Source organism: Haliotis asinina, chromosome 7 (genome assembly GCF_037392515.1).
Source record: "Haliotis asinina isolate JCU_RB_2024 chromosome 7, JCU_Hal_asi_v2, whole genome shotgun sequence".
NCBI lineage: Eukaryota > Metazoa > Mollusca > Gastropoda > Lepetellida > Haliotidae > Haliotis > Haliotis asinina.
The window spans coordinates 25,124,550-25,151,809 of record NC_090286.1 but is presented as its reverse complement, the minus strand read 5'-3'; the positions used below and the strand labels follow the sequence as shown (position 1 = coordinate 25,151,809).

General features: G+C 39.2%; 2 protein-coding genes across 2 annotated transcripts; one reads left to right on the top strand and one right to left on the bottom strand.

The window, feature by feature from the left end:
* Nucleotides 1–5,450: 5,450 nt before the first annotated feature.
* LOC137290506 (uncharacterized) lies at nucleotides 5,451–7,997 on the bottom strand. Its single transcript, XM_067821487.1, has 2 exons — nucleotides 7,238–7,997; nucleotides 5,451–7,180 (listed from the first exon to the last, which is right to left on the bottom strand). The coding sequence occupies exons 1-2, from the start codon at nucleotides 7,995–7,997 to the stop codon at nucleotides 5,451–5,453; spliced, it is 2,490 nt and encodes an 829-aa protein (XP_067677588.1).
* Nucleotides 7,998–15,845: 7,848 nt separating this feature from the next.
* Nucleotides 15,846–26,522, top strand: LOC137290817 (uncharacterized). Its single transcript, XM_067821957.1, has 3 exons — nucleotides 15,846–15,974; nucleotides 19,975–20,077; nucleotides 22,630–26,522. The coding sequence occupies exons 2-3, from the start codon at nucleotides 19,984–19,986 to the stop codon at nucleotides 26,520–26,522; spliced, it is 3,987 nt and encodes a 1,328-aa protein (XP_067678058.1). The 5' UTR covers nucleotides 15,846–15,974; nucleotides 19,975–19,983.
* The last annotated feature ends 738 nt before the right edge of the window (nucleotides 26,523–27,260 follow it).

Below are 27,260 nucleotides of genomic sequence, written 5' to 3'. Positions count from 1 at the left end.
GCCATATGACCTGTGAATATTTGGATTGTCTGGTCCAGACTTGATTATTGTGATGTTAAGCAACAATGAAACCAAACCAAACATTGTCACATGCAATCAGTATCACGTAATCTGTGCTTGAGGGGACACAGGATTATTCAGTGGACCAAGTTCCCTGTTAAAACATGTGGTGCTTTAGCATGCAAGAGACCATATTGTACGTGCTAATCCCACTTTGCTTCTGCTGTTTCCAGGTTCATAAAGCCATTCACCTGTTTGTGTGTTTCACTAATGTCTGCACGTCATCATGAAGACTGATATCAGGAATCACTCTGAAGTACATTGTACAATTTTGGATCTTCATCAAAGTACAATTGTACAATTTTGGATCTTCATCTAGATGTTTCTGTCTCACCTCTGACAACACTGTACAACCCATTTCACTCGCTCTATCTGGCTGTGGGAAGTATAGGACAAAACATGCCTCCAAGGTTTTGGCAGACAATGTAAAATCGGAGGGTGAGGGAAATCCCAAGGGGTGGAGCCCCTTGAGATTTTCCCACCCTAATGGTTTTAGATAATTTATTGCCACTTCTTCTATTGGCCTGGTGGCCATCTGGTAGAGCCTCTGCCTATAAACCTAAAAGTTGCAGTTCCAATCTTGCTTGGGAATATATTTGCGCTTTTAACTTAATCTTAATGTTTCAATTAATTTCTAACATTCATACTTCTATCATTTGAATGTTGATGTTCATTTTGAGTTGGGAATAGACAGTTACATAAAGTAAAACCTGGAAAGAGGTCTTGCCAACAAAACAAGACTATGCCACTAACATTTCAATGTCCACCACCACTTATGAATGAAATATTTAGGACATGTTCATTAGTCTTTACTTTTTGCTCACACACAAGATATGTGAAATGGCTGGTATCTGGATAATCACCCAATGTAGGTTATCGACAAAACTGAGGACATTGGTTGCAATGGTTTATGGAATATTGCGTTAACATAAGTTCAAAAAGTTGACAAAGTGTTGTGATCATATTGAAACTAAGATCAAGGTCACTCATATTAGTTGGTGTTTGCTCAATCACCTAATGTAGACTCACCAAATCTAGGCTGTCACCAAATTTGAAGACATCAAATAAAATAGTTCATGAGATATGTTAAAGAGTCTGAAAAGTGTTCAAAGTGTCATAGTGACCTTGAAAATAAGGTCAAGGTCACCTAAACTGGTGTCTGCATAATCCCCCAATGAAGGCTGTCATCAGATTTGAAGATATTGGGTACAAAACTTCATGAGATATCGTGTTAACAAGGATTGGAATGTACATACGTACATATGTACGTACAGACGCCGCTGAATACATATTCTCCTGTTCCGTGTTGCAGCCGAGGACAACAAAACCTCAAATGCAGTTATTCTTGGAAAACAAGATGACCTAATATATAGTGAGAAGCATACTCCAGGTTTATATGCAAGGGGTAAGACTTTTGACTTGCATGTCCGGGCCCCAATTTCTCGAAACATACAAGTTTTACTTAAGTTTCAAATGGAGTTTGACAGTTTGAAACTGATGAATTCTTTACTCATATTAATTGCACATTTGAAACAAAAAAGGCCAAACAACTTAATTTACCTTGCACCACACTCAAATTGTCTACAATGAGTTTAATATCAATTTCAGTTCATTTCGGGAAATGCATTTTCTTGCATTTTCTCAAATTTGAGTAAAAACTCAAACTCACTACTTAATTTTATTTTGAGAAATCGGGGTAAAAAAGGACTGATTGGCTAGGAGTCCGTATGATCTGTCATTCATGATTAATGACTGTGGCATGGTATCTCAATGACTCAGCACTATAAAGCATGTTCTAGTACAAGCTGCTGTTCACACACACACATTCATGCATGTCACCATATAAGTGAAATAATCTCAGTACAATGTTAAGCCCCACTTCACCTCACCTTACATGTTGCAACCCAAGAACAACACATTTCAACGTGAAATGTTTACTCAGTAAAATTAACAAACATACAACTGCAACATCAATGTAATCTAGTGCTAATTTTCAGGTTATCATTGTCCTGACAAGCCTTCACACGTCTGATTCACAAATATTAAATAAGAAATGGTTACCATGCTGACAAAGTTTGTGTTTTACTTCCTGTTTTATTTCCACAGACAGTCTTGCAAAGACAATGCCGGTCTTTTTGTACAATATACTAACCTGCTTGTTGGCAATTTGATCTTGAATTCTGAATCGGGACCTTTTGGAGAAAACATGTAGAATTTAAAATTGTTTGCCTAAAGCTGGACAAGAAACTGATGTTGTTTTGCTTTTAAGTGAGAACAACACAGTTGTCTGTGATCATTACTTTAACAGTTTCTGAAGATCCTATACCTTTCCATGGTGTATTCATAGCACTTGACATGTCAAATTACGGTTGTGATATATGAATACACAAGTGAGTTTAGTTCAATGCTGCTTCTTGTAACATCAGAAATTGTCTTCACACATTGTACTTAAGTGTGGAACTGAACCCAGGTCTTCAATGTAACGAGGGAATGCATAACCTATGAATACATAGAGGTACATAGAAAGGAGTCAGTTGTAATGTATGATTGGGATTACACTTTCTCATTAACAAACACACTCAAATACTTTTCTGGATTGAGTCAAAGCTGGGATTTGAACACACTCTCACAGTGAGGCACCAAATTGCCTACAACACATTATGTGGCATACAAGTTGTTGGACTTACTTTTGGAAACTTGGTTAAGTGGATTCAATCAATGACTATGTGTTGTGGTGATTTGGTCCCTCAGTTCATATCCTGGATGGAACTTGACCAACAAAAGTTCTGTTATTTGTACTGCTTTCCTGAGAGTGTAATCCCAAATATGTTACAAATCATGGGAACATCTTGTGAAGATATGTGCACAGCTGCTAATGTGTCTGGTTTATTTTGTAAGACTATTACACAAGATCATCCTCATCACAGCTAATAAAACAATGTCTAGCATAACCTGAAATGCCTAGCTGAATTATGCATCATCTTTTGTAATGATTCATTGCAAATTTCACATTTTCATTGAACAGTTTGTGAACTCATGCTACTATAACTGAAGCAATGTGAAACAGCTGCAAGTTTAACCTTGAAAATCAGTACCCAAGACTGTGAGATAGCTCTTTATATTTAAATATGCACGTTTGAAATATGACCCAGTCATGCAAAGACAATGATAACCAGATCTTATTATTTTGTTTTCAGAAACAAAAATGGAAACTGTGAAAACAGTATTCTTGCTAAACATAGCAATTGTTATGAGTCATGCATTATTATTATTATTATGAAAAGCTAGTCCAGAGCACGCACACCACTGACGAGAAACAAGTGACTAGGTCAAGATAATACATTAAGTCACTTAGCTCAGTTTTTATGGTGATACTTATGGACCTTGAGAAGAATACTCAAGTACACAAGAAAAACAACAACAAAAGTCTCTTTGCATAAAAGATTAGTGTTTGATTGTAGGTGATTTGATCTTTACCATCATGAATAACATATACGACAAAAGAATCTTAAAAGTTTTTAAAGCTGGCATTTCTTTAAAACATACTCTACTTTAACTTTAGATGATTGTAATTAAGTTTGTGTGTTTGTGTTTCTCCATCATCCTTGAATACATACATACTCTTCAAGTCATCAAAGTATAGTCTGTTTGCAATGAAACTGTACAGATGAATTTCACTTCAAACAAAAAAGTAAATCAAATAAAGGGGTAAATGCTGTGGTCGAGACATGAAACAAATGCTCGTGCAGTACATGATTAGTGTTATCTTACCGCCTTGTAATACAAACATCTAAAAGCAATTTGAAACTATGATTGTTTGTTAAACAACTTTTATCTTAAGTTGAATAAAATTCTGAAATTTAAATGTGCTGTTGGTAAGGTAAAATTATGAAGATTCCCAATTTCACTAAATTTGATTTACCTTTTTGTTCAAAGTGAAATTCATCGGTATGTTTTCAATGCAAACAGTCAGTGAAACTAGGCTTGGCTACAGGTCATAAAGAGCACCTAAAGCATCTCAAGCACCTAAAGAGGTCTGAAAGTCAAGGGTGATGGTGAACACCAACAAACCCATGAAATAATGAAGGAGCCTGGAACTGTTCTTTGTCTAACAGACCGAAGGAAACATTCTCATGGTGCCATTGGAATCCGTTTGGTAACATGCAGCTTTAAAATATATATTAAAAAGGTGTACATTTACACAATCTCTGTAAACATCTTTTATCAATATGTCTTGTTTATACTTTCTGAATGATCCTGTCAATACTGGCAGGTACCTCTTGTCAACTGGTCAATACATACAGAATCATGTTCATAACTCCTGAATCATCTGGCCAGTACCACCTGAATAATCTGGTCAATACCTCCTGAAGGTTTTGATCAATACCACCTGAATAATGTGGTCAATACCTCTTGAATCATCTGGTCAATATTTCCTGTGTCGTGGTCAATACCCCACAAATCATTTGCCTAATACCACCAGAGTAATCTGGTCAACACCTCCTGAATTTTTTGTTCAAAAACACCTGAAATATTTAACCAATACCACCTGAATAATGTGGGCAATACCTCCTGAATCATGTTGATACCTCCCAAATCATGTGGTCAATTCAACCTGAAAAAATCTGGTCAGTACCTCCTAAATAATCTGGCCATACTTCCTGAATAATCTGGTCAACACATCCTGAATTACCTGCTCAATACCTCCTGAATCATCTGGTCTGTACCTCTTGAGTCATATGGTCAACACCTCCTGAATCATCTGGTCTGTACCTCTTGAGTCATATGGTCAATATCTCCTGAATCATCTGGTCTGTACCTCTTGAGTCATATGGTTAATATCTCCAGAATCATCTTGTCAATTCCACCTGAATAATCTAGTCATACCTCCTGAATTATGTTGTAAATACCTACTGAATCATCTGGTCAATACTTTCTTAACCATATTGATACATCCTGAATTATCTGCTCAATTCCTCCTGAACCATGTTGATGCCTCCTGAATCATTTGGCCAATACCTCCTATATCCTCTGGTCAATACCTCCTGAATCCTTTGGTCAGTACTTCCTGTATCAACCAGTCAATATCTCCTGAGCGATCCTTTCAATGCTTTCACTACTTCTATTTCAAGTTCAAACTTTCCATTAAGGGGTCTTCAGACCTTCAGTAAAATATGTCATCTTTACTCAGTCATAACATAAGCAGCACACCAACTGACTACTGGATACCTGTCCAGCATAAGTATTTGTTTGTCACTATTAACATCGAGCAGAACACAACAACAAACTTTGGAACAGGGTGATGAGAACTAAAATGTAAGTAGATAACATAAGCCTCATGAGTGATACCCATCAACGCCCTTCTTCATCTTCATCATCAAGTTCATCTCTTACTTCTTTTTCGTTATCTTTCTCTTCTTTGAACCTGTGGATAATTCCTTACAGGCAGATGCTACCTTCTCGTAGGTCTCCCTGTTTTTCTTGTGAAGTCTTTTGACAACCTCCCCCAGGTTTCTTGAATGCTGGAAGTATGTCCTTCCACTGGACACCTGATCAAAACAGATCCTGCCCATGTCTACACTCCTTGAGTTTCTGCTCAAGGGTGAAGCTTTGCTGATAACATTTTTAGAATGGCAAGTTGTTGGACACTGATGATGACTTCCAGGGGATCTTTCGGGGAGTAATTCCGAAAGGTTTCTTGTTTTGAACAGAGTAATCCTCTTTTCATTTCCATCAGATTGTGTCTGCTGGTGTGCCATTACTTGGTCAGTTTCTAAATCCTTCCAGCATTCTGAAGATGTGCGAACAAAGCTTTCCTGATCATTCAAAGCCTTAATTACTATTTCACTACTCTGCTTTCTAATGAGACCCAACTGGACATCCTTCATCCTCGAGCTCTTTTTAAGTGAATCATCATCTCGAGACAATCTCGACCTTGTAGTTTCTGATTCAAAGGGGGCTACTTCTTGAATCTGACCAGGTCCCTGAGCCATGTTTGTAACATGTTGTTTGACAGATGGAGCCTCCAGCAGTTGTGCAATTAAAGCGGGACACTGATTTGCTTTAACACTTGATTGAGTTCTTGCTGCTTTTACTGAACTCAAACATGGAGATAACTTTGACCCAACACCTTCTAAGCATTGATCAGCAGGAATGATAGAGTCTTTAGGCTTGTAGTAGGAGCTATCTAAATCTAAGGGCACAGATGCTGCTGATGGAATCGTACTTCCTGACCTTTCTGTTGTATCAAGTGGCATGTCTGGATATTGAGTGATTGAGTCTTTACGACTGTGTTTTCTATTTTCATCCAGATAACTGGAGAAAAATCCACTGTTTTCTGCACTACCAATGGTTTCAGTCATTTTCATTTTGATGACACTAGTAACACTACTCCCTACCCCTGGAAGGTTACCTGCAGCTCTGGGCACATGAGCAGATTGACCATCATTTTGGGGAACCTCACTGATTTCTGTTCCAAGATTAGTCCATACTGCTTGCCTTTCTTTCCCTGAAGCTCTGTCTGTCAGTGATGACTCTACTGGAACATCTTCCCGAGATTCCACTTCTTGTGTTTCTGAGCAGGAGGCAACAGATAATCTTTCATCTTTCGTGGTCACAGGAACTCCACCTTCATCAGTACAAATTAGCTGTTCTGATACTTCTGGAAAGTTCAGCACAACATATGCTGACTCCTTCACTGCATGTGCGTTAGAAAACTTTGAATTTAAGTTTTCCCCTCCTTTGTTTTTGTGCAATTTTCCAACATGCTTGAAAATATAAGACAAATTTTCAGTTGCATGATGGGAAGCATGTCTTATGGCACTGTTGGACAATGTCACCGTAAACCTTTTTGGTGTTGTAGTGCCACTGTCAGTGTGAGGAAAGGTAGTTTCTTTATAACAAGCTGCCTTCATATTGCCTGTTAATTTCAGATCTTGAGTTCTGCTTCCTGGCTCCAAATTGTCAGGTTTTGTTGTGTTAGTTTTCCTATACTGTGTGTCAGTTGACATTTTATGTTTATTCAAAAGATTATCAGTCTCCTCATTTTGCTTCCTTTCAGATGTAGAGTCAAGTTGACCACTATCATGTCTCATGGACACAAAATTCTCATATTCACTCTCTTGTGAGCAGTTTCTGTCCCTATGCTGCTTCTCATTCAGATGTGTTGATTTTACACCTAGTTCTTGCCTCAGCATATTCTGATAGGTAACTTCTTCAATAGAATCTTCTTGTTTCCCATCCCCATAACTACCTCCAAGAGATTCTGATGAGGATTCGGCTTCTACAAAGACAGGGTCAGTGTTATGCACAATGAAGTGTTTAAGTTCCTCTGCAGGTTTTACTGCAGCATGTGTTTCTTCATCAACTCTTCCCAGTGGAACCTGTTCTTCAGCAGGTCCTGCTAGCTGCAGTGCTCTGAGAAGTGTGGTATCTTGCACATTTCTAGGGATAAGAGCAGACGTTTGGCAGTCGTTGTTACCATTGTTACTAGTCAGCTGTCCATGTGTACACACACTGCATCTATCCTCCACAAAGCTGCACAGTGCACACATGGTTGCTGCCGCATTCATCTGGGGCTGATGTTTATCAAAGGAATGGCGTAAAACTGATGCTCGACAGAAGGACTGGAAGCTGCACCACTTACACCCGAACCGGTGCTGTTTGATCACATGGTCTACAATGGCATCTTTGCTGTCTGCAGAAAAGTGGCAGAAGTTACACCAGTAGAACCTTGAGTCCAGTGATGAAAGGACTGTTGTAGAGTTAGTCCTCAAGAATGTTTTTGAAGCTATGGCACTGAAGGTCTGGGTACAGTGGGAACAGGCACTAGTTAGGTCAGATAAAGATGTCTCCACAAACCCCAGGCTCACCAATGGAGAGGGTTGGGTTACCCTTCTTGTTGGACTATTCAAGCGACTAACAAACACACGCTTCATTGTTGTTGCCCCCTTTATGATCTGTAAACCAATTATGCAAACATTCAGGTTTCTAAACATCAATGACATTCAAATCTATACCAAGCATTACAGCCCTGTAACAGGAGTCCATATCATCATGTTTCCTTTTTCACAAAGACATTTCTACTGCTAAGTGTTACTAATGAAATATCCCTATCTCATTGACATTGGATGTTTTAATATATCATAATTGACTCGCTGTTCCAAATTATACCAAACCTTCAATCATTGAGTTATGACTGCAGGCTCAGACTCAGACTCTAACTGCTATATGTCTGGAATAATGCCTACATGATGTAAAACTCAACTCGAAATTATCGTTTTGGTCAGATGAAGCAAGAATACTGAACATTCAGTCATAATACGGGATGCATGGGCACATAAATCATTTGTTCCAGAAATGTTCAGCCATACTATTTTACAACCAATTTAGTACTTTATTTTTATTCATGCAAATATTTCCATGTTTACATCATGCAAGCTCAATCATCTGTCACAAACCATCATTATTTGAGTGATATCATTGATGGAAAGAATTATTAATGATTATTGAAATGAAAACTGTCATCAGTACCCAATACAGCTCATGTAAGTCTAGAATATGTGGTAAGCCTAAATTACCAGTTTCAGTCGCTGAAAATGAATGTCACTTGTACAATGTATTATTTTCTATCAATCTGTTCATTTCAGAGTCTAGATGTTAGTCTAGGTCTAAGTTTCTTCGTCACTTTAACAAGATTTATCAAAACAAATTCCTTGGATTTCTACTTTCAATGCACCATCATGTACTGACTAGCGACCAGTTATCACCACGTACCAGTAGGGCTGTGTACTCACAACAAAATTGCATTGCAATATATTGTGATATTTTGTCATTGAAAAACAAAGGAAAATGTCTGTTGTGAATAAAAGTATGCATAGATTTCAACTGAAACCCTAAAAATTATCACAAAAAGTTCATATATGTACCAGTATAGCAGTTCTCAGAAAAAATACTGCTATACCTATTGTTTAAAAAGCGTATAGCGATATACCACTAAGCCGGTAATACTATGCAGCCCTAATCACCAACACCTGGCTGAAGCATTTGCAAAGACAGTTTTTGTAGCTTATTGCTTTAGTGATGTGCCAATGTGTGAAAGACTATGAAAGTACACATCAAGCTGTCTTCTCACGCACTACAGCCAAGTGTTGGTGATAACTGGTTCACGGTGATAGCTGGTCACTAGCCAGTAGTGTTCAAGTGATTCAAGGTGTGTTCTTATCCCAAACAAAAATGTAGATGCCAGAAAGAGAAACCAAATTTCATTTGCATCTTTCATGAAATATAATCAATATAAAACAATCATATGCACTTACAGGTTGAACAGGTGGAACAGTCTGACTACCCTCCAAATTCCAGAAATTGCATCATGAAGGCCTTTGTGGGTTTTTTTATTGCAAAAATATTTTAAAGTCAAATAACAACAATTAACCTCTAAGGCGTTAATAGCTCTGATCTTGATTTATGGAAAATTGCCTTACAGGTGATTTTATTGAAACAATTTGCACAATATTTCATTGAAATTATTATTAATAAATAAAATTCATCAATTTCATGAAAGCAAAATTATACCAAAGTCAGCCTACACATGAATTCTAACATGCATTACATTTACCATGCACATTAAAAATGCCTAAACTGAGGTTTTGTGAGAATACCAGCAAAAGTGTCTCCATGACAGTTTTACCATTCCTGTACAACCCTTTCAGGGCTGGATACAAGTTTGAAGGTGTGCCAAAATCAAGTCCAAAGGTTAGAGAGGGAAAGATGCATTTTGGAGAAAAGGGAGATGTAACCATGCCTTTGGTAGATGTACAATTCCACCTCTTTTACTTGATAAGTTTGGACAAGTCTATTGTTTTCATGCCAAACTTGAAATTTCAAGATATATTAGTATATTTGTGTTCAGGTACCAGTTTAAGGAGAAGCATGTACAATGTGAATGAGCAACCAGTGTGTAAAATCGGTAGGAAAACCTAAGTCCATGTGTATAGAAATGATAATTGAGGACCCTGCTTCTCAACCAATCACCATCACCAAGGCAAAACCTGTGAATAATCCCTTTGTGCACCTCACATTATTTATCATTATTTCCATATTCTACTTTGTAGCATTTCTGAATAGATATTTTCTACTTCTGAGATGGTGGTTTTTTTATTCTTGACAAAGTCTCAAATAGACTCCAATAATAGAATGTCTCAGCATAAATATACATAACTGGAAATTGATTACATGAGTATATTTATACAGTATACATATATGTTTGGACATTTATATATGTCAGATATAACTTTCACCTATCTCAAAAATCATTTCACGGTTGTTAATCCAGTATATTTACGCCAACTATTGAACACTTCAATACCGACAACACTCTCATGATTTACTTTGCCAGTCTTGGAAGCTGAAGCAATTCTGAAGCTGGACAATGGGATGACATCACTGAAAATCTAAATCGTATGTTGGAATTCACGGAAAAAGATTATGTTTTTAAAGTTTTTTTTCGTGTGGTGAAAGAATAACAATACGTTCTTACAAACATTTTATTTCAGTCACTAAATCATAAATGCGTGCTAATGTAAGCTTGGTCAATGTTGCCACTTTCAAAGTGGGTGATGAATCTAAAACCATGAAAAAAGGTTTCCTGATCAAATGTTAGTAACCACATTACATTTTTGAATACTTACAAATCCACTTACAAAAAATCCTTTCGCTCGAGCAACTTTGTTAATTTCAACAACACGCTGTCGGGTTCTTGGAAGTCTCGTGTGACCTTCAGAAACAAGGGCAAGTAACTCTTACTTTGATCCTCCCGGAGTTCAAATACATTCTGTCAATTTATACATCCAGCTCATTTTCATGGTTTGTTATTGTGTACTTATTACCAAGAAGGAAACTGATAGTGTCTATGTACACGTAAATCGGACTGTCGTTCTGTACTATATTATACAGCCAAATCTGAGTCTAGATAAACTTCAATGCATTGGAATGGGTAGTTTATCGTACAGACCCTGAAGCAAATTTATCCAAGAAAGCCCATGCAAGTCTAGAAAATGTGGCAAGTCTAGAGTAACGTAGCTCCGAATTGCATGTGTTTGTCTTCACGCTGTTTCTTACGTGATAATGCAAGGTTCGAGACTGCAAGGTTGAAATATGTAATGTTTCCCTATCACATGAAACATATTCCCGTCGAGGTAGGTCTACTGTACACTTTCAACCCGCAAACACAAAACATATTTCAATATATTTCAACCATTTGATCATTAATTTAAGGCACGTGTTATTAACAACGCAAGAAAGAACTGAGCACCAACACACTGAAAAACAAATTACACTCTCTCTTAGCCGCTTCGATGAGTATCTCAGTTACCCGCGACAGCTTGGAATGATGGCCATCACAGAAGTCTACAACTTCACGAAGTAATCGCTAAACAGAGTTGTGTACCTGGTGCCTTTCATGAAATATATTAAATTTCACAAAATTTACGATGTTATTTTTGCCATCAGCAGCTGGTTCTTTTAAATGAAAATTTATTTCATCTTGTCAATAGCTATGGGGTTTCACATTTTAGGGGGTACAAATTTGACTTAACACCTGTTACTTTTTTGTAAACAAAAGGGGAATAACTCTCAAGTACTCAGTTATGACGTCTGCTCAAAGTGTCATGGCACCTACGAAAGAAAAAGCTCATAAAAAGTTTGAATTCAGAAGGCAAGAGTGAAAGTGAAGCAGGTAAACTAACTGGGATCAATAGGGTTACTGTCTGTAAATTCCCGAAGAGGTATTCTCAAGGAGGAAATACAGAAAAGCATCAGAGAAGTGGCAGGAGAAGAAAATCAACTGACAGACATACTGGGGCTTTATGGAAGATTGTTAAATGAAAAAGGAGGTCTCTTCAGGATATATCTTCACTTTGGAACCACATATCTCAAGTAAGACTATCCGAGAGGACAATACAAAGGCGTCTCCACGAGAAAGCTTTTCCTAGAAGACTTGCGAAGAAGAAAACCACCATATCCTCTCAAAACAGGTTCAAGAGAAGAGCCTTTGTCAGAACACATTTGAGATGGAATGTAAATAGAGATTGGTCCATGGTAATATTTTCAGTTGAGACAGTTGTTTTAGGAAAAGATCAGAACGTTTATATTTGGAGAACCTATAAAGAAAAGTGGAAACCCAAGTGCCTTGGTTAACAATGTTCCGCGTTTCAGTGTCATGTTTTGGGGGTGTATTTGTTTTGAAGGTTAGATGGTCACATCAACTCAAGAAAGTATACTGGCGAGCGACCGGCTATTGCCGCGTATCAGATATCGCCAACACCTGGTTGCAGCGCTTAGGAAGACAGTTTGATTTGTATTTTCGTGGAATTCCATACACTGACACATCACTAAAGCGATAAGCTACGGAAGTTATAATGAAACTGTCTTCACAAGCGCTACAGCCAGGTGTTGGCGATAACTGGTACGCGGCGATAACTGGCCTCTAGGTAGTATACGTGTACTGGACAGCAACCTTTGATCAGTAATAGCCAACGTTCCAGCATGTCGGGGCTACATATTTCAAGGGCACGACTGTCCTGTTCATGTTTCTAGACAGACAATTCGGTGGAAACCTGTGAATGACATTCAGACAATGAATTGGCCTCCTCATTCCCCAGACTGTAATATTGAAAATGTATGGAGAACTCTGAAAATCAGACTACAAAGACATGAAGTGAAAAACAAGCAGGATTTGATGGATCATGTTCAAGGTATCTGGACACTACTTACTCCAGAGTACATAAAGTCACTATATTCTACTCTACCTAAGCGAATGAGAACTGCATTTGCAGTAAATGGCTGTATTGCTAAATACTGAAAACATCAGGTAAGTGACTTGAGACATTTTTTGACATCAAACTTTATTTAAATCCCATTACAGAAGGTGAAAAGTACAGGCTCGAATACCAGAGTCGCCCTGGTGTGCGTGCATGCGCGCGTGTGGGCGCACGCATCTTACCTGAGGGCGTGATTTACATCGTGACTTCATTACATACTGCAAACGGAAAAGGCCTAGGTAAAGGTAAAGGCACTCATTGGCCCACACAAAGCCATGATATTCAAAGTTCTACGACATTATAGTTGTGGCATAAAAAAGGCTAAACTGACTGTTGAGGATACCTACAATTCCTTTTGTATGTTTTTAGTGCTGTTATTTTCCCCATTTGAAGACCTCAAAGTTAATCTATTTTACAATATCTTCTATGAAACTTACATTTTCTGATGCTGTCATTATTATACATTTACAAACAGAATCATTTCCATGTTTCCGCAGGGTGAACATATATCAGGAATATAAGAAATAGAAATATAATCTGATATTACTTCGGATCCGCCGTCGAGGGTAATTATACCTTTATCATATAATGTAATGCTTGAAATAATCCACCCCTGAAGGTCAGGGTTAGAACTGATCTTAAGTAACCCATGCTTGTCTTAAGAGGCGACTAACGGGGCCGGATGGTCAAGCTCGCTAACTTGGTTGACACATGTCATCGCATCCCAATATATTACGCAGATCGATGCTCATGCTGTTGATCACTGGATTGTCAGCTTCAGACTAACTTGTTTACAGATACCCGCCATTTACATGTAGCTGAAATTTTGTTGAGCGTAAAACTTTAAACTGACTCATTTAAAATAATTGTTTACTGAATGGATATGAATACTACTTTGTAGTAAGTTGCCTTATTTTAGTGTTACACGCTTTTAACACTGGTTTTATATTACGGAAACAAGCAGAGAAACACATAACACGGTGACTGCCCTGTTTGAACGAAGTCCTTTTGCGCACTTGAAACAATGAATTGACCGAACGGTCATCACATTGATGTAAGGAGCTTAAGGTAGTTATCGCTGTGTGGCCTTTTTATCGGTTTATCAAAGCAACGTTGTAAGTAATCCAATTACAAACAAATTTGTAAAATTATTGCAAAATTATTTATTTCAAAGTAAACAATAAATTTAATAAAACAGCCTTAAACAATAGATACCCTATTTTACGATAAATGCAACTTAATTGTCTAACTGACATTATGGCAACATAAGCAAAAGAAACATAGAAAATACTCCGAGTTGAGACTGACAGAAACGACACCTGTCGCTGTAAGTGATGTGGGAGAACTAGGTAGGTCACATGACCACGGATCGTGGTACCAAGTTAGTCAATTCATAGCATCGTCGCAATACCCTTTGAAAAAGTACGTGTAAGTTATTATCCAAGGTGATACGGACATTGGTGAAGTGATCCTCGACATCTCCAGGGTATACTTTCCGATAAATCGCCACTTATCGAAACGTATATCTTGGAGATATCGAGGATGAGGTGAAGTGGGTGTTCTATGTTTCCTATCTCACCGCAAAGAAACGGCATTATTTACTGCAACATTCTCACAGATCACGTAACGTCGCATCAACTTATTGATGATCATCGCATGATGATGTCGTCCATTGTATCATTTTTTTCAATGCTATTCCAACAACAATTCCCTTGTCTCCGCTTGAAATGAGGAAACATTTTGATAAAAAAAGAGAGAGAATATCATTAATCCCGGGCCAGTGGAACCTTTATTATCTGAAAGGTGGGTGGGGTAGTTAGGGGTTTATAGTATCTCTTGTAAACCCAAGTTTCGATTCATCCATTGCATAAAATGAATGAAACCATATCCACCGCCGTCATAATGACAGAATAGTGCGTGGTAAAATAATACTCTCTCCAAGCATTAAATCAGCAATGACATAAAGCCCATGAAGTCATCATTAGTACGAATTTGTATTAATTTGTATACCATTTATTCCGAAAGTATTGAAGAGCAGGTCAAAATATCGATATTATGTCATATGATACATGCATCCCATTACATTACTACAGTCAGTATCTGATGCTGCCAAATATTAGAATATAACGTACTGGAGTTAATTGTGTGATCAGCGGGCACACATATACAGGCTGCATCACCACATGATTAAATATCGACAATAGTGTATAGTTTGATATTGACAAGGATATACCAAAGCATAAATGTACCAGGGTCGTGTATTAGGTATATTACTGACTGAATCAGTTTCGACAAACAATATTATAACTATGTTATATTTAACACCTCAGGAAATAGGTTCACTCATTGTATTCATGCAAGAGAATCGAACCCGGATTTTGAACGCAAAGAACAAAACCGTTAAATATAATGCGTGATTAACTCCTTAAAGTCCACAGCTAGATTAACTCTAAGTTTCTGAAAATTTATAATATTTGTTGGGAATAACTGTAACTGATTTCAAAAGGACATGCAGTGAGATGCCTGCCCCTGTTTTCTAGACTTGCTTCATTCTGAGCTTTATAACGTAATAGTAAGACTTGAGTGAGAGAGCAAATGGTGGTTCATCGACTGAAAATCAGTCTTCTGCTTATCCCGAGGATTAGGTGTTATCGTTCAACATATGAATATATGAAACAAAGAATAGCCCAAATAATTTTCAAATGGTATATAAACTGTTGCATGTTCATGTTTAATATACATGATATATCATAAATTATTTACTGAAAACAGTTTATGCTCGGTGCCATGCGAAACTGAGACAGATAGAACTATTGGCAAATCATTTAAAAAACTACAAACAGCAAACGTCAAACTCATGCCGAACAACTATCGATTCCCTAATGTCAGTTCTTTGGGCGGAAAGAAAATACTGGGTCAAGGGAACGGCACTGCATCTGCAGGGGTTAGCTCCCTTCTGGTGACGTCATTCGTAGCGCGTCACGCACATACACAGAGGTGGAAGAAAGAGGGGAGAGCTTTCCGGGTGCCGTACATACTTTTAGTGACCTCGACAAGCCTTATAGTGATTACTTGGCATAAGAGAAGCGGTAATAGGTGAGCCTGGTTGTTAAATAATATTTTTATACCAAGTATGTATTAATCTAAACGTTATTTAGGGTTTTTGAGCCCGTGCAGTGCAACCATGATAGTGCTGCTATCGTGGGCTATGGCGCGCGGGTTCGTTGTCGGCGCGACGGGCACCTGCTAGGTTCGCTATACAGCATGATGAAACCGTAATCCTATTGTTGGTAAAATGTCCACATATATTCTGTTAAACGGGTGTGTATCTACACGTGTTTGGTCAATGCATCCACGTGTGACATGTAAACGAAACGGTACCGGGTCCCCATTGTAGCGTTATAAAGAGGCGGATTGGGACACGAGACTGGGAAGGCCACTTATATTTAGGTCACCGGTGTGGCGATTGTTTCGCGACCGTTCCCCCTCTCACTCTGTCCATAGTGTTATGTGGAGACGTTTTTCGTGATGCCTGTCACCCTATTACTGACTGATACTGTGTAGAATAATTTTTAATTTTATGGTATAGAGAAATCAAGAAATTAAGTTAATTCATTAATAACGTGCTAGCCCATTATAAGAAATGTTATTGTCATAACGCAAGACAAACTCTGTGCAGGTGTGTGATTATTTGAAAACAGAACAAAAGATTTTCACCAGTGTCAGGAAGATTTTGAAAGAATTCCACCTGTATCCCCCATCTTTGAACATAGAATATTTCCACTTTACCCAGTGCAATATTCCAACACTGAAATAAGTTCATTGATTGTTTTTTCATACCTGTTCTAGTTTATTGAATGTATATTTAGGGTGAGGAATGTATGTCAATTTGTAATATTGGCTTTTGATTGGGGTAGGGGATATGGCGGGACTGTTTCTAAAAATTTTGATATAACTACGAACAACACAGTGAAAACACAATTTTGCCCATTTATGCTGAGAGGTGTATGAAAATTGCCATGCTATACATTCTTGATTGAACCACCATAGATGACCTCGGGACAGATAGAATTTATGAGTTTGGTTATCTTTGGCAGTGTCAAGTATCATGTTGATTAGCAACTAAACACAAATTTATAAATTTTTTTCTTGGTGGACTATTATGTTTTCTTTTAATATTCTGCTTTTTTTTGGCAACATGGAGTTAAGAGTCATCGACTTAACAATATACAAAACATGCTTATGAATAAGAAACTTATATAAATATCTCGAAAGGTGTAGATAGGAAAGCACTTATCTCCTTATTCTTGACAGATGTGAAAGGCGATTAAAACCAAAGAATTACATGACCTCATAACATGCCGAATACATTTTCATAATAATTATATACCTGCAGCACAAGAATTTGCTTCGAAATGATGATTTTTGTCACTTGATGTAACTGAAATGATACTTAATATGGCAAAAAATAGTGCCTCACTCACAGAGCAAACTGTGTTATCAGTATTGCACCCAATTTTAGATTGTAATAGCATATAGCTGGAATATTGCTGAGTGTGGCATAGATTGTAATAGCATATAGCTGGAATATTGCTGAGTGTGGCATAAAACTAAACTGACTAGGTGTATAACTTGTAATAGCACACTTAAGGGTATTGGATGATGACAGTGTCATATTATGTTGATTGTAAATCATTGTACCTCAGGGGGGCAGTTGATCCTGCTCACAACGGCTGGGGTATGTATAACATGCTGTGATCATGACTGGGATTTGATGGTGTTGGTCTTCGGAGATCTTTTGCTCATCCACATACAGTCAGATGTAACACTAGACTGTAATCATCACTTTCCTCTCTGAAGGTGACAGCCACAATGATAATTGATATCATGATAGGACAGTGTGACTTGTTGATTGTTTCTCTTTTATCATTTACGAGTCATTTGCCAGACTAGAAGAATGAATGCAAAAAAGAGGGTAACAGTAAATTCTTCCATCTGAATAAAACATACCATGAGTAAAGTGTTATTTGGTTGTATGGTTTAATTCATGTACTCAAAACATAATTTGAGGATCGTACAATCAGACGTCAGCTTTGTGTTGGTTACATATTGTTTTGTATTGTCCTTGTAAGTGTGTGAAAATATAATTTATCGGTCATGTGATATTTGTGTATAATATGTTAGTCATGTGTTGTCATTCCTACAGCTGTAGGTCCCAAAGTTTGACTTTATATTATGTTGTGATTTTGCATTAGGTAGAATACAAGGAACATATATTTCCCTAAATAATTACTGACTACATCATGTGACACAGAGGCAATAAAATGGTAATGAAAGCATGATTTTCAGCTTTGTTTGGCGATTCTTTGTCTATTCTGTGTCCATAGGCATGGTTTTTGCAGCTGTTGGTGATTTCACTGAATCAGATTTATTGAAAAACCTTGGAGTCATGTCAACATGCTGTTTTAGAGACCAGTTTGTTTCATAGTGAAAATAGCATTTCATTTGATTGGAATTGAGGTAACAAATATTGAGTGTTATAGAAAACCATCACAGTGTTGATCATCACAGTTATGATTCATGCTGTTAGTCCCTATCAGAGTGGATCCGTGAAGGTCCCGGGGTAGAATAGGCCTTCAGCAACCCGTGTTTGCCATAAAAGGCGACTCAGCTTGTCGTAAGTGGCGACTAACGGGATCGGGTGGTCAGAATCGCTGACTTGGTTGACACATGTCATCTGTTCCCAGTTGCGCAGACCGATGCTCATGTTGTTGATCACTGGATTGTCTGGTCCAGACTCGATTATTTACAGACCGCCGCCATATAGCTGGAATATTGCTGAGTGTGGCGTAATAACTAAACTCACTCACTCACTCACTCACTCACCCTATCAGAGTGAAGGTCATGGCAGTTGTGATGTGTGCTGTCAGCCCCTGTCACAGTGTTGATCATCACAGTCGTGATTCATGCTGTCAGCCCTGTTGAAGTATTGCAGTATTGATCATGAGAGTTGTAATTCATACTGTCAGCCCCTGTCGCAGTGTTGATCATCACAGTCATGGTTCATGCTGTCAGCCCGTCACAGTATTGATCATGGGAGTTGTGACTCATGCTATCAGCCCCTGTCATAGTGTTTACCATGACAGTCATGACGCATTCTGTCAGTCCCTATCACAGTGTTTACCATGACAGTCGTGACTAATGCTGTAAGCCCCTGTCTCAGTATTGATCATGAGAGTTGTGGCTCATGCTGTCAGCCCCTATCACAGTGTTTACCATGACAGTCATGGCTCATGCTGTCAGCCCCTATCACAGTGTATACCATGACAGTCGTGACTAATGCTGTAAGCCCCTGTCTCAGTATTGATCATGAGAGTTGTGGCTCATGCTGTCAGCCCCTATCACAGTGTTTACCATGACAGTCATGGCTCATGCTGTCAGCCCCTATCACAGTGTATACCATGACAGTCGTGACTAATGCTGTAAGCCCCTGTCTCAGTATTGATCATGAGAGTTGTGACTCATGCTGTCAGCCCCTATCACAGTGTTTACCATGACAGTCATGGTTCATGCTGTCAGCCCCTATCACAGTGTTTACCATGACAGTCATGGCTCATGCTGTCAGCCCCTATCACAGTGTATACCATGACAGTCGTGACTAATGCTGTAAGCCCCTGTCTCAGTATTGATCATGAGAGTTGTGACTCATGCTGTCAGCCCCTATCACAGTGTTTACCATGACAGTCATGGCTCATGCTGTCAGCCCCTGTCATAGTGTTTACCATGACAGTCGTGACTCATGCTGTCAGCTCCGTTGCAGTGTTGATCATAACAGTCATGGTTCATGCTGTCAGCCCCTATCACAGTGTTTACAATGACAGCGTTGATCATGACAACATTTTTATGGAAAAATGCAAGGAATCTGAGTTGTAATCACCCGTGCATTCATTAAGTCTAGATGTATGTTTACTTTTTAACTTTTTCTATTTTGATACATTTGCATGTGCTGGTGTTGTATACAGTGGTGATATATCTAAACTGTACCTCAACAGTGACCCACCCTCTAGCACTGTGTATATTTGATTGTATGTTGCAGGTGTAAGACATGAGCAGTGGGGATGGAGGGACCAACCCTCTTGGGGTCATAGAGGGCTACCAGGTGTTCTGTAACCCCGAGGATCAGGCTGGCAACACAACAGGTAAATAACACTGAATACAGCTCCTTGTGGACTTTTTGGTGATCCTGTCAGCTCAGGTACCGAAATTCACACCTGTTTAGAATTGTTTGAAACCAAGATTTGCCCTGAAAATGTGTCTCTGTTTGGTCAGCACCTTGCCCTGTCTTGTGAATTTCACTGGGATAGTGAACATTCTGCGTGATACAGTAGATGGCACACCGTCATATAAATGAAATCTGTGATGTAAGTGATACACTGTCCAAACATGCTCGTCATGCTTATTTATTAATGAATAATTTTGAAGTAAATGTGAGCAAAATTGCATCCCTAAATCAGAAAAAATAATCAACAGGTTTTGCATCACTGGAGAGTGTACACATATTTAGGCCTCGCTCACCAATACAACATTGCTGCATGCTGACCTCTTCAAATCTGGACTGACCACCCAAATAGGTGTAACCAAGATAGGGTTTGCAGGGGTGTGGAAATACTGTGCCCGACTTGCCTGACCTGCGTTTTGAATTCGCCGGGCAAGTCGAATTTTCAAGATTGCTTGCCCTTGGGCTAGTGGGAAAATTCTGTCATATTAAGTCAATATATGCCACATCATAAAGATATCTCATAGAATCCCGATTCAAATCACAATACTTATCTTTCAAATGAGCATGTGATTGCTGGCAATACTTATCTTTCAAATGAGCATGTGATTGCTGGCAATGTTGTTTACCTCTCCCCCAACTGACATTTTGACAGTATCTGTTACGCACACTGCCTTTGGTTGAGACATGTGCGGCTCAGCCAATCACATTACATGTAGTATAGGATGCTAGGCTTTCTCCTTTGCAACTTCGTACCGGTCGTGGGTGGGTATCATTACAAGACGATCACAAATCAAGAAAAATGGAGAAATTCATCACTAACTAAACGTTCTGATGACATTAAAGGGAAGAAAACTCAAGCTGAAAAGGATAAAGACTATAAAAAAAAACGTAAGCGAACATTTCAAGATGGTTGGAAAGTTGATTTTCCGTGGTTAGCAGCAGACGACAAAGGCACATGTTACTGTAAGGCAGGTCGCCTCTACCCACAGTTGGCTGATAAAACATCGTGTTTGATTCTTGGGAAAGTTGTTGATCACAGGCAAACCTTAACTTCTCATGAAACATCAGCAAAACATGCAACAAAAAGTAGTCGGGGACTTGGATAAAGCGTTCACTAAAGTTGATTCGTATGAGGTGGAATGTTATAAAAAAAACTTTTTAATACAGCGTTTGCAGTTGCAAAACACAGCAGAGCATTTACTGATTCCCCCCTTTCTTTGTCAGGTTCAGAGAAAAAATGGTGTAGATCTTGGTAATGACCACCAAGGCAGAGATTCTTGTGTTGATTTCATAAAGGCAATTTCTGATGTCATAAGGAATGAAGTGAAAGACAATATTTCACAATGTAGATTTGTGTCAGTAATGGCTGATTCAAGTACAGATTCGTCAGTGGCAGACCAAGAAGTTATTCTACTTACATATGTTCACCCAAAAAACATGTGAACCTCTTACTAGTTTTGCAAGCATTGAGAAACTTGAAAATGCCTCTTCGGATGGTGTGTTTAATGCATTGAAACGTGTGTGTGAACATGGATGGAGCAGCTGTAAACATGGGTGCCAAAAATAGTGTTGCAAAAAAACTGAGATTCAGTTGACAATCTGAGATTTGATAAATTTTTCAAATGAAGCCATATCGTCAAATCACTGATGTTTGGATACCTGCAGTGATTAAATACATTCTTTCAGAATACTTTATAATTTGTGGTGATTAATACTTAATGGAATTCAGCAATCTATTTTCAGTATGGCACATTTCCAGTAGTACACACATATCATACACTTCTCATTTCAAATTCATAAATGCTCAAAAAACCACCTAACACATTGAAACTGTCATAATCATTTTTATTCAGTACACAATATTAATCAAACAATAATTTTAAAATTCTGGACATGTAGGCTCTCCTGTTGGGCAAGTTTTTCCAGTTTACTTGCCCAGGGGCAAGTTGAAAATTGTTCTATTTCCACACCCCTGGTTTGATATCCCATGCTTGTCACAAGAAGCATCTAACAGGATTAGGTGGTCAGACTCACTGACTTGGTTGGGATATGGCATCATATGCCAGTTGCTTAGATTGATGCTCATACTGTTGATCACTGGATTGTCTGGGCCAGACTCACATCATTTACAGACTGCGACCATATAGCTGGAATATTTCTGAATACAGCATAAAAATATACTCACTCATTCGTCATGTTTGTTAACTTGTACCCCTGAATTTAGTTTGTTTTACGACAGTGAGATTATGATTCATACACTTGATTTTAACTGATGTTTGAATAGAGCCCAAATGCTATTGCAGACTAACATTACAGATTGATGGGGATCCTGCAGACTGTGGCATTTTGTGAGTAGAGCCACCTAAATGTGTTCAAGTCTATTGTTTTCAGATGTCTGGTTACAATGAGGGTTGAGTTTAGACTCTGAAGTAAGTTCCTGACTGATCAGTGTCCTTTTTTTGCATGTTACAGCTGAGAACAGCAAACAGTCTGAAGCACAGAGTGACAGCTCCCCAGCCCGCAGGCGACGCAGTGACTCTTCCGACAGTGAGCCGCCAGTCCACTTCCAGGTGAAATCGGAACCTGTTGATCCTGGGTATGAACAGGCAGCCAACTCCCCTGCCTCTTCAGACAACAACAGAAATGACACTCCTCCACCATCGTCTGCCCAGTCAGGGGACAGGCCTTCTGTCCAGATATCATCCAGTCTGTGGTCAGGGAGTAAGAAGAGTAAGGAGACTAAGAAACCAGATGCCTCAGTGTCTAATGTTATAGAACAGCTACTACGTAAGAATGAGTATCTGCTAGCCCAGAATGATGCTGGTGGCTTTAAACCCAACCCCAGGAAATCACGCAATCCTAATGAAATGATGAAGAAACCGGACAATGCTTTAGATAGTAATGGAACAACTTTCTTGGTTTCCCAGACATCTCAAGCCCGAATATCAAAGGCTGAGAATCCTCCCACGAAAAACCTTGGCCCAGGGCGGATTTTGAGACCAAGAAGTCCTACCCGCAAATGTAGCATTCCGGAGAAGGACAAATCCCATTTTAATCATGCGGTGATGGAATCTAAGGTGAATGATAGAACCAGTGAGAAGATATTCCGAGTGAACACTCATGAAATGGTTTGTGCTGTGTCCTGTAGGGCCATGTTTATGACGCAAGGAGGGTCACTTGTTGCCAATTTTGACCTTCACTTTTACTGGTGCAACTTCTGCCCCTACCACACAACCACTAAAGCGCAGTTACTGCAGCATGTGATGGAGCACAGATTCCACTGCAAGTTCTGCAGATATCAGTCATTTTCCCGAGCAGACGTCATTCATCACACAGCAGAAACTCATTCGGAGTTCTCTGAGGCAGCTGCCTCTCTTAAGTATTGTACATTATTGTCAGATTATCTTCAGATATATTCTCAGGATACTGAAGAGGATAAGAAGAAACGGGCAGGAGGTGGGTCGGATGATGAACCTCCATCCAAGATATCAAAAGTCGATGCAAAGAATCTGTCTGGTCTCTATGCAAACATTGACCCATCTGACCCCAAGAAGATGGATGAGTACAATGCTCTTCAGAAAGACTATGAATACTTTGACATGGAAGTTGAGACTGTTGATGGAAACATTGCAAGTGAAGAAGTCCCTTCAGACAAGCAGGTCATGGGAGGCCAGTCTACGTATGACGTTTCAAAAATGATCACAAATGTCCAAAGCAGTGGCAATGCCATCCAAGTTCTACTGGACAAGTCCCAGATACAAGGGCAACCATCACAAGTTCAGCCCGTTTCACTGGTTGCTTCACAAAATGTTCAGAGCGGGTCAAACAGCCGGTTTCAGAACCAAAATGCAGTGTACTCTCACATGGGTCCAAGAAGAATTATGGGGATTCGGAATGTAACTCCTCCCCTCAGAGCCCCTGCACCTGCCAAACCATTTGAGAATCGCCCACCTCCTCCACCACCACCACCAAATAAGATGCGATCTGGCTCCTCAGTGTCATCCAATCTGTACTGGAGTTGTGGCTACTGCAACTTCACCAGTCATAGTCAAGGCGAAATCAAAGAGCATTCTCAGAAAACACACCGAGGCCGACCACATCGCTATGTTGCTTTAATTCGACCTCCAGAAAAGAAGCCTGATGAAGCAGATGGCAACAAGAACAATTCATCCTCGTCCACTGTGACAAGTAAGGATATAGAGATCGACCATGCTGATGATAGTGTCTCGGCAGACACATCAGTAGAAAATTCCAAGAGGGTAGGGGAACCACCAACTTACAAATGCTTCCATTGCTTCTATGAGGTGAAGAAACCAGGACTGCTGAAAGGACACATGTCCTACAAGCATAGAGGACTTAGTCTGGTTGGCTTTGATGTTCACTGTGAGAGCCCAGACAAATACATGTATTTCTGTCCTCGAGACGATTGCCCATTCCGAGCAAAGAATCCCACGGCATACCTGAATCATGTAGAGAGGTGCACACCGTGGCACAACAAGGATCTGAATGTAACTGTGGAGCCGTACCTACTGAAGTGTCTGGACAATACAGTGCAGCTGGCAGAAAAGATGAAGGAACAGGTAAGGACAACAGAAGAGTACTCATGTATCTATTGCACTTTTACAGGTTGTTTCCTCGAGAATGTTGCTTATCACATTACCATGCTGCATGCCGACAGGAGTGTCATTGTGAAAGATTTGGTGTTGCGTAGGTTGAAGAGGAAGTGTTTCATCTACCGCTGTAGGGTTTGTGATTGGGAGAACAGGGACAGGGAGGAGTGGATTGAGCATGGAGTGAAGGAGCACCAGCTCTCTGAGGCTGGCCTCTGGAAAGATGTCAAGGCCTGCTATGCTTACAAAACTGGAAAGAAGCCTGCATCTAGCAAGTCTGCATCTCGCAACTCCAGACTCAAGTCAAAGGCTTTGAAATCAAAACGTTTGACACAGCATAAAACAGATTTAAATGGTCCTCCAATTTTGTCACCTGAAATTTCATTGGAAACAGATTGTGTTGAAGCTTTTAATCCTTTACAGTCGGGATCTAGCCATGACTCTAGCCCTCCCAGCCTCATAGAGGCTCAGCCTGAGTTGTTGACTGCCGTCAAACAAGAACAGGGTATGCCAAAGATGGTGTCAATACTTCCCCCAGTACTTCAGTGTAGTTACTGTGACTTTAGTTGCATTGGCATTGTCAACGTTAAGGAACATTTGCGGGCCACACATGAAGGGCAAGTGTTAGCTTTCTACGACATGCAGAAGAAAGCACAGAAAATCCAAAGCTACTTCTATCTGTGTCCTTTCGAAAAATGTATTTACTCCGGTGTCTGTACGGATAAAGTTGTTAAGCATCATGAGAAAGTTCATGCTTCGACCACAGTGAACAATGGCTGTGCCGACACATACAGTCCACCTGTCAAGCTTCAAGTACCTTCTGCTCCCCGAATCAGGCGGCCAGGATTCATGTCAAAATCCAGGAAAGGTCGAGGGACTTCGTTCAGCCCCAGGTCGGTTAGCTTCGTACCAGCTATGCTCAAATGTCAGTATTGTGGTTTTTCATGTATTGGAGTTCTCACAATGAAGGAGCACTTGATGAAAGTTCATGAAGGGGAGCCTATGAAGTTTGTCAATTTGAGAAAGAGGAAGCAGAAGAGTAGAAGCATCTTTCACATTTGTTCACATGGGATGTGTCCCTACACGCACACAGATGTTTGGACAGTGGACCTTCATTATAGTAAAGAACACTCAGGCTTGGATGATTATCCCATATCAGACATGGATCCTTCCAGTGAACATTTTCGTCATGATCCCAGTCTCGGAAACAGTGCCTTATTTTTTAGTAACAGCAGTGAGAATAACCCTGTGTTAGAAACCAATGAACGCTGTGAAAGGAACCTTTTCACTGACTGTGATATTAATGCTATTTTCGCATCTACCTCAGCAACTGTGTCCTCTTCGAAATATTGTTGCTTAGTCTGTGAATCAGACTTTTTCACAGAAACCAAACAGGACATGAAGGACCACTACATAAACAGTCATCCGGATGAGGACATCGTCATGCGGGACCTGAATGCACGAAAAAACAAACTGCCATCCCGCTGGTACGTTTGTCGAGAAGAGTCATGTCTTCACCACTTCCTGGATGCACAAGCTCTCCTCCTCCACCAACTGGCCCACTCCCATAGCCCTGTATTTGAATGTTCTGAATGTCATTGGTGTCACCCGAAGCTGGTGAAGGTCATGGACCACCTCAACGACTTCCACGATAACGATGATGCTGATATCTTGTACATAAACCTTGAATTGGAGGAAGATGGCAGAACAGTCAGGAAAATTTGTGATGGGCAGGCAAAGAAACCCAAAATGTAAATTCAGGGTAGAATGTACTAGAACAGTCTTTGAACAGAAATCTTGCAGATTGTCCTATTATGAATGAATCTGTATGTTGTATTTTTCTTAATCAAAATAATTTATGTGTAATTTATGAAACATTGTATGCGTAATTTAAGGAATTACTGGTTAATAGAATATTTTGGACATTTGACCGTTTCAACTTCTTTGAGGGTAGTAATTTGATTTACTCAAACTAAGCTTTTTTTATGTTCTTCTATTGGCATGTATGTTGTATTATTTTGCACAGTTTTCCTTGGTTAAGTCTAAATCTACTTCCCCATACCAAGTGAAACACAAATTGCTCAAAATTTCATGTGATAAATTTGTAAGATATTTATCATGATATATATTGGTTTGACCAGTTGTAGTCAACAGTTGTTCCTGATGGAGCTGTGCTCATGCAATTTAGATGAGGGAACCACTTATATGACTTATGCTTATAGTAAATAATCTCTCAGTACTTTGTTTGGGTTATGAACTATGTTGGACTTTTGACCCAAGATTGTTTCAGTTACTTTTTGTGTGAGTGCTGTTGAGATAGTTTCGATGCCAAACTGTACTTAGTCTGGGTAGTAAAACCCATAGAAATATTGACATTTTGTGTACATAGTGCTGATTTGTTCTGTGATAGATATGTAAGAACTTTTTGTACACATACTGAGAGAGAACTATTGTTTTTCTTTGTTGAATTGTTATTTCATTATCTTTTACGAA

Bases quoted from the DNA above. Each gene is read 5' to 3' on its own strand.
- LOC137290506 (XM_067821487.1), bottom strand. From the start codon at position 7,997: ATGAAGCGTGTGTTTGTTAGTCGCTTGAATAGTCCAACAAGAAGGGTA. The intron at 7,181-7,237 runs GTGTAAAATCAA...ACTGCTCACAAG, and splicing joins TATGCTGAGGCAAGAACTAG to AGAGTGAATATGAGAATTTT.
- LOC137290817 (XM_067821957.1), top strand. From the start codon at position 19,984: ATGAGCAGTGGGGATGGAGGGACCAACCCTCTTGGGGTCATAGAGGGC. The intron at 20,078-22,629 runs GTAAATAACACT...TGCATGTTACAG, and splicing joins TCAGGCTGGCAACACAACAG to CTGAGAACAGCAAACAGTCT.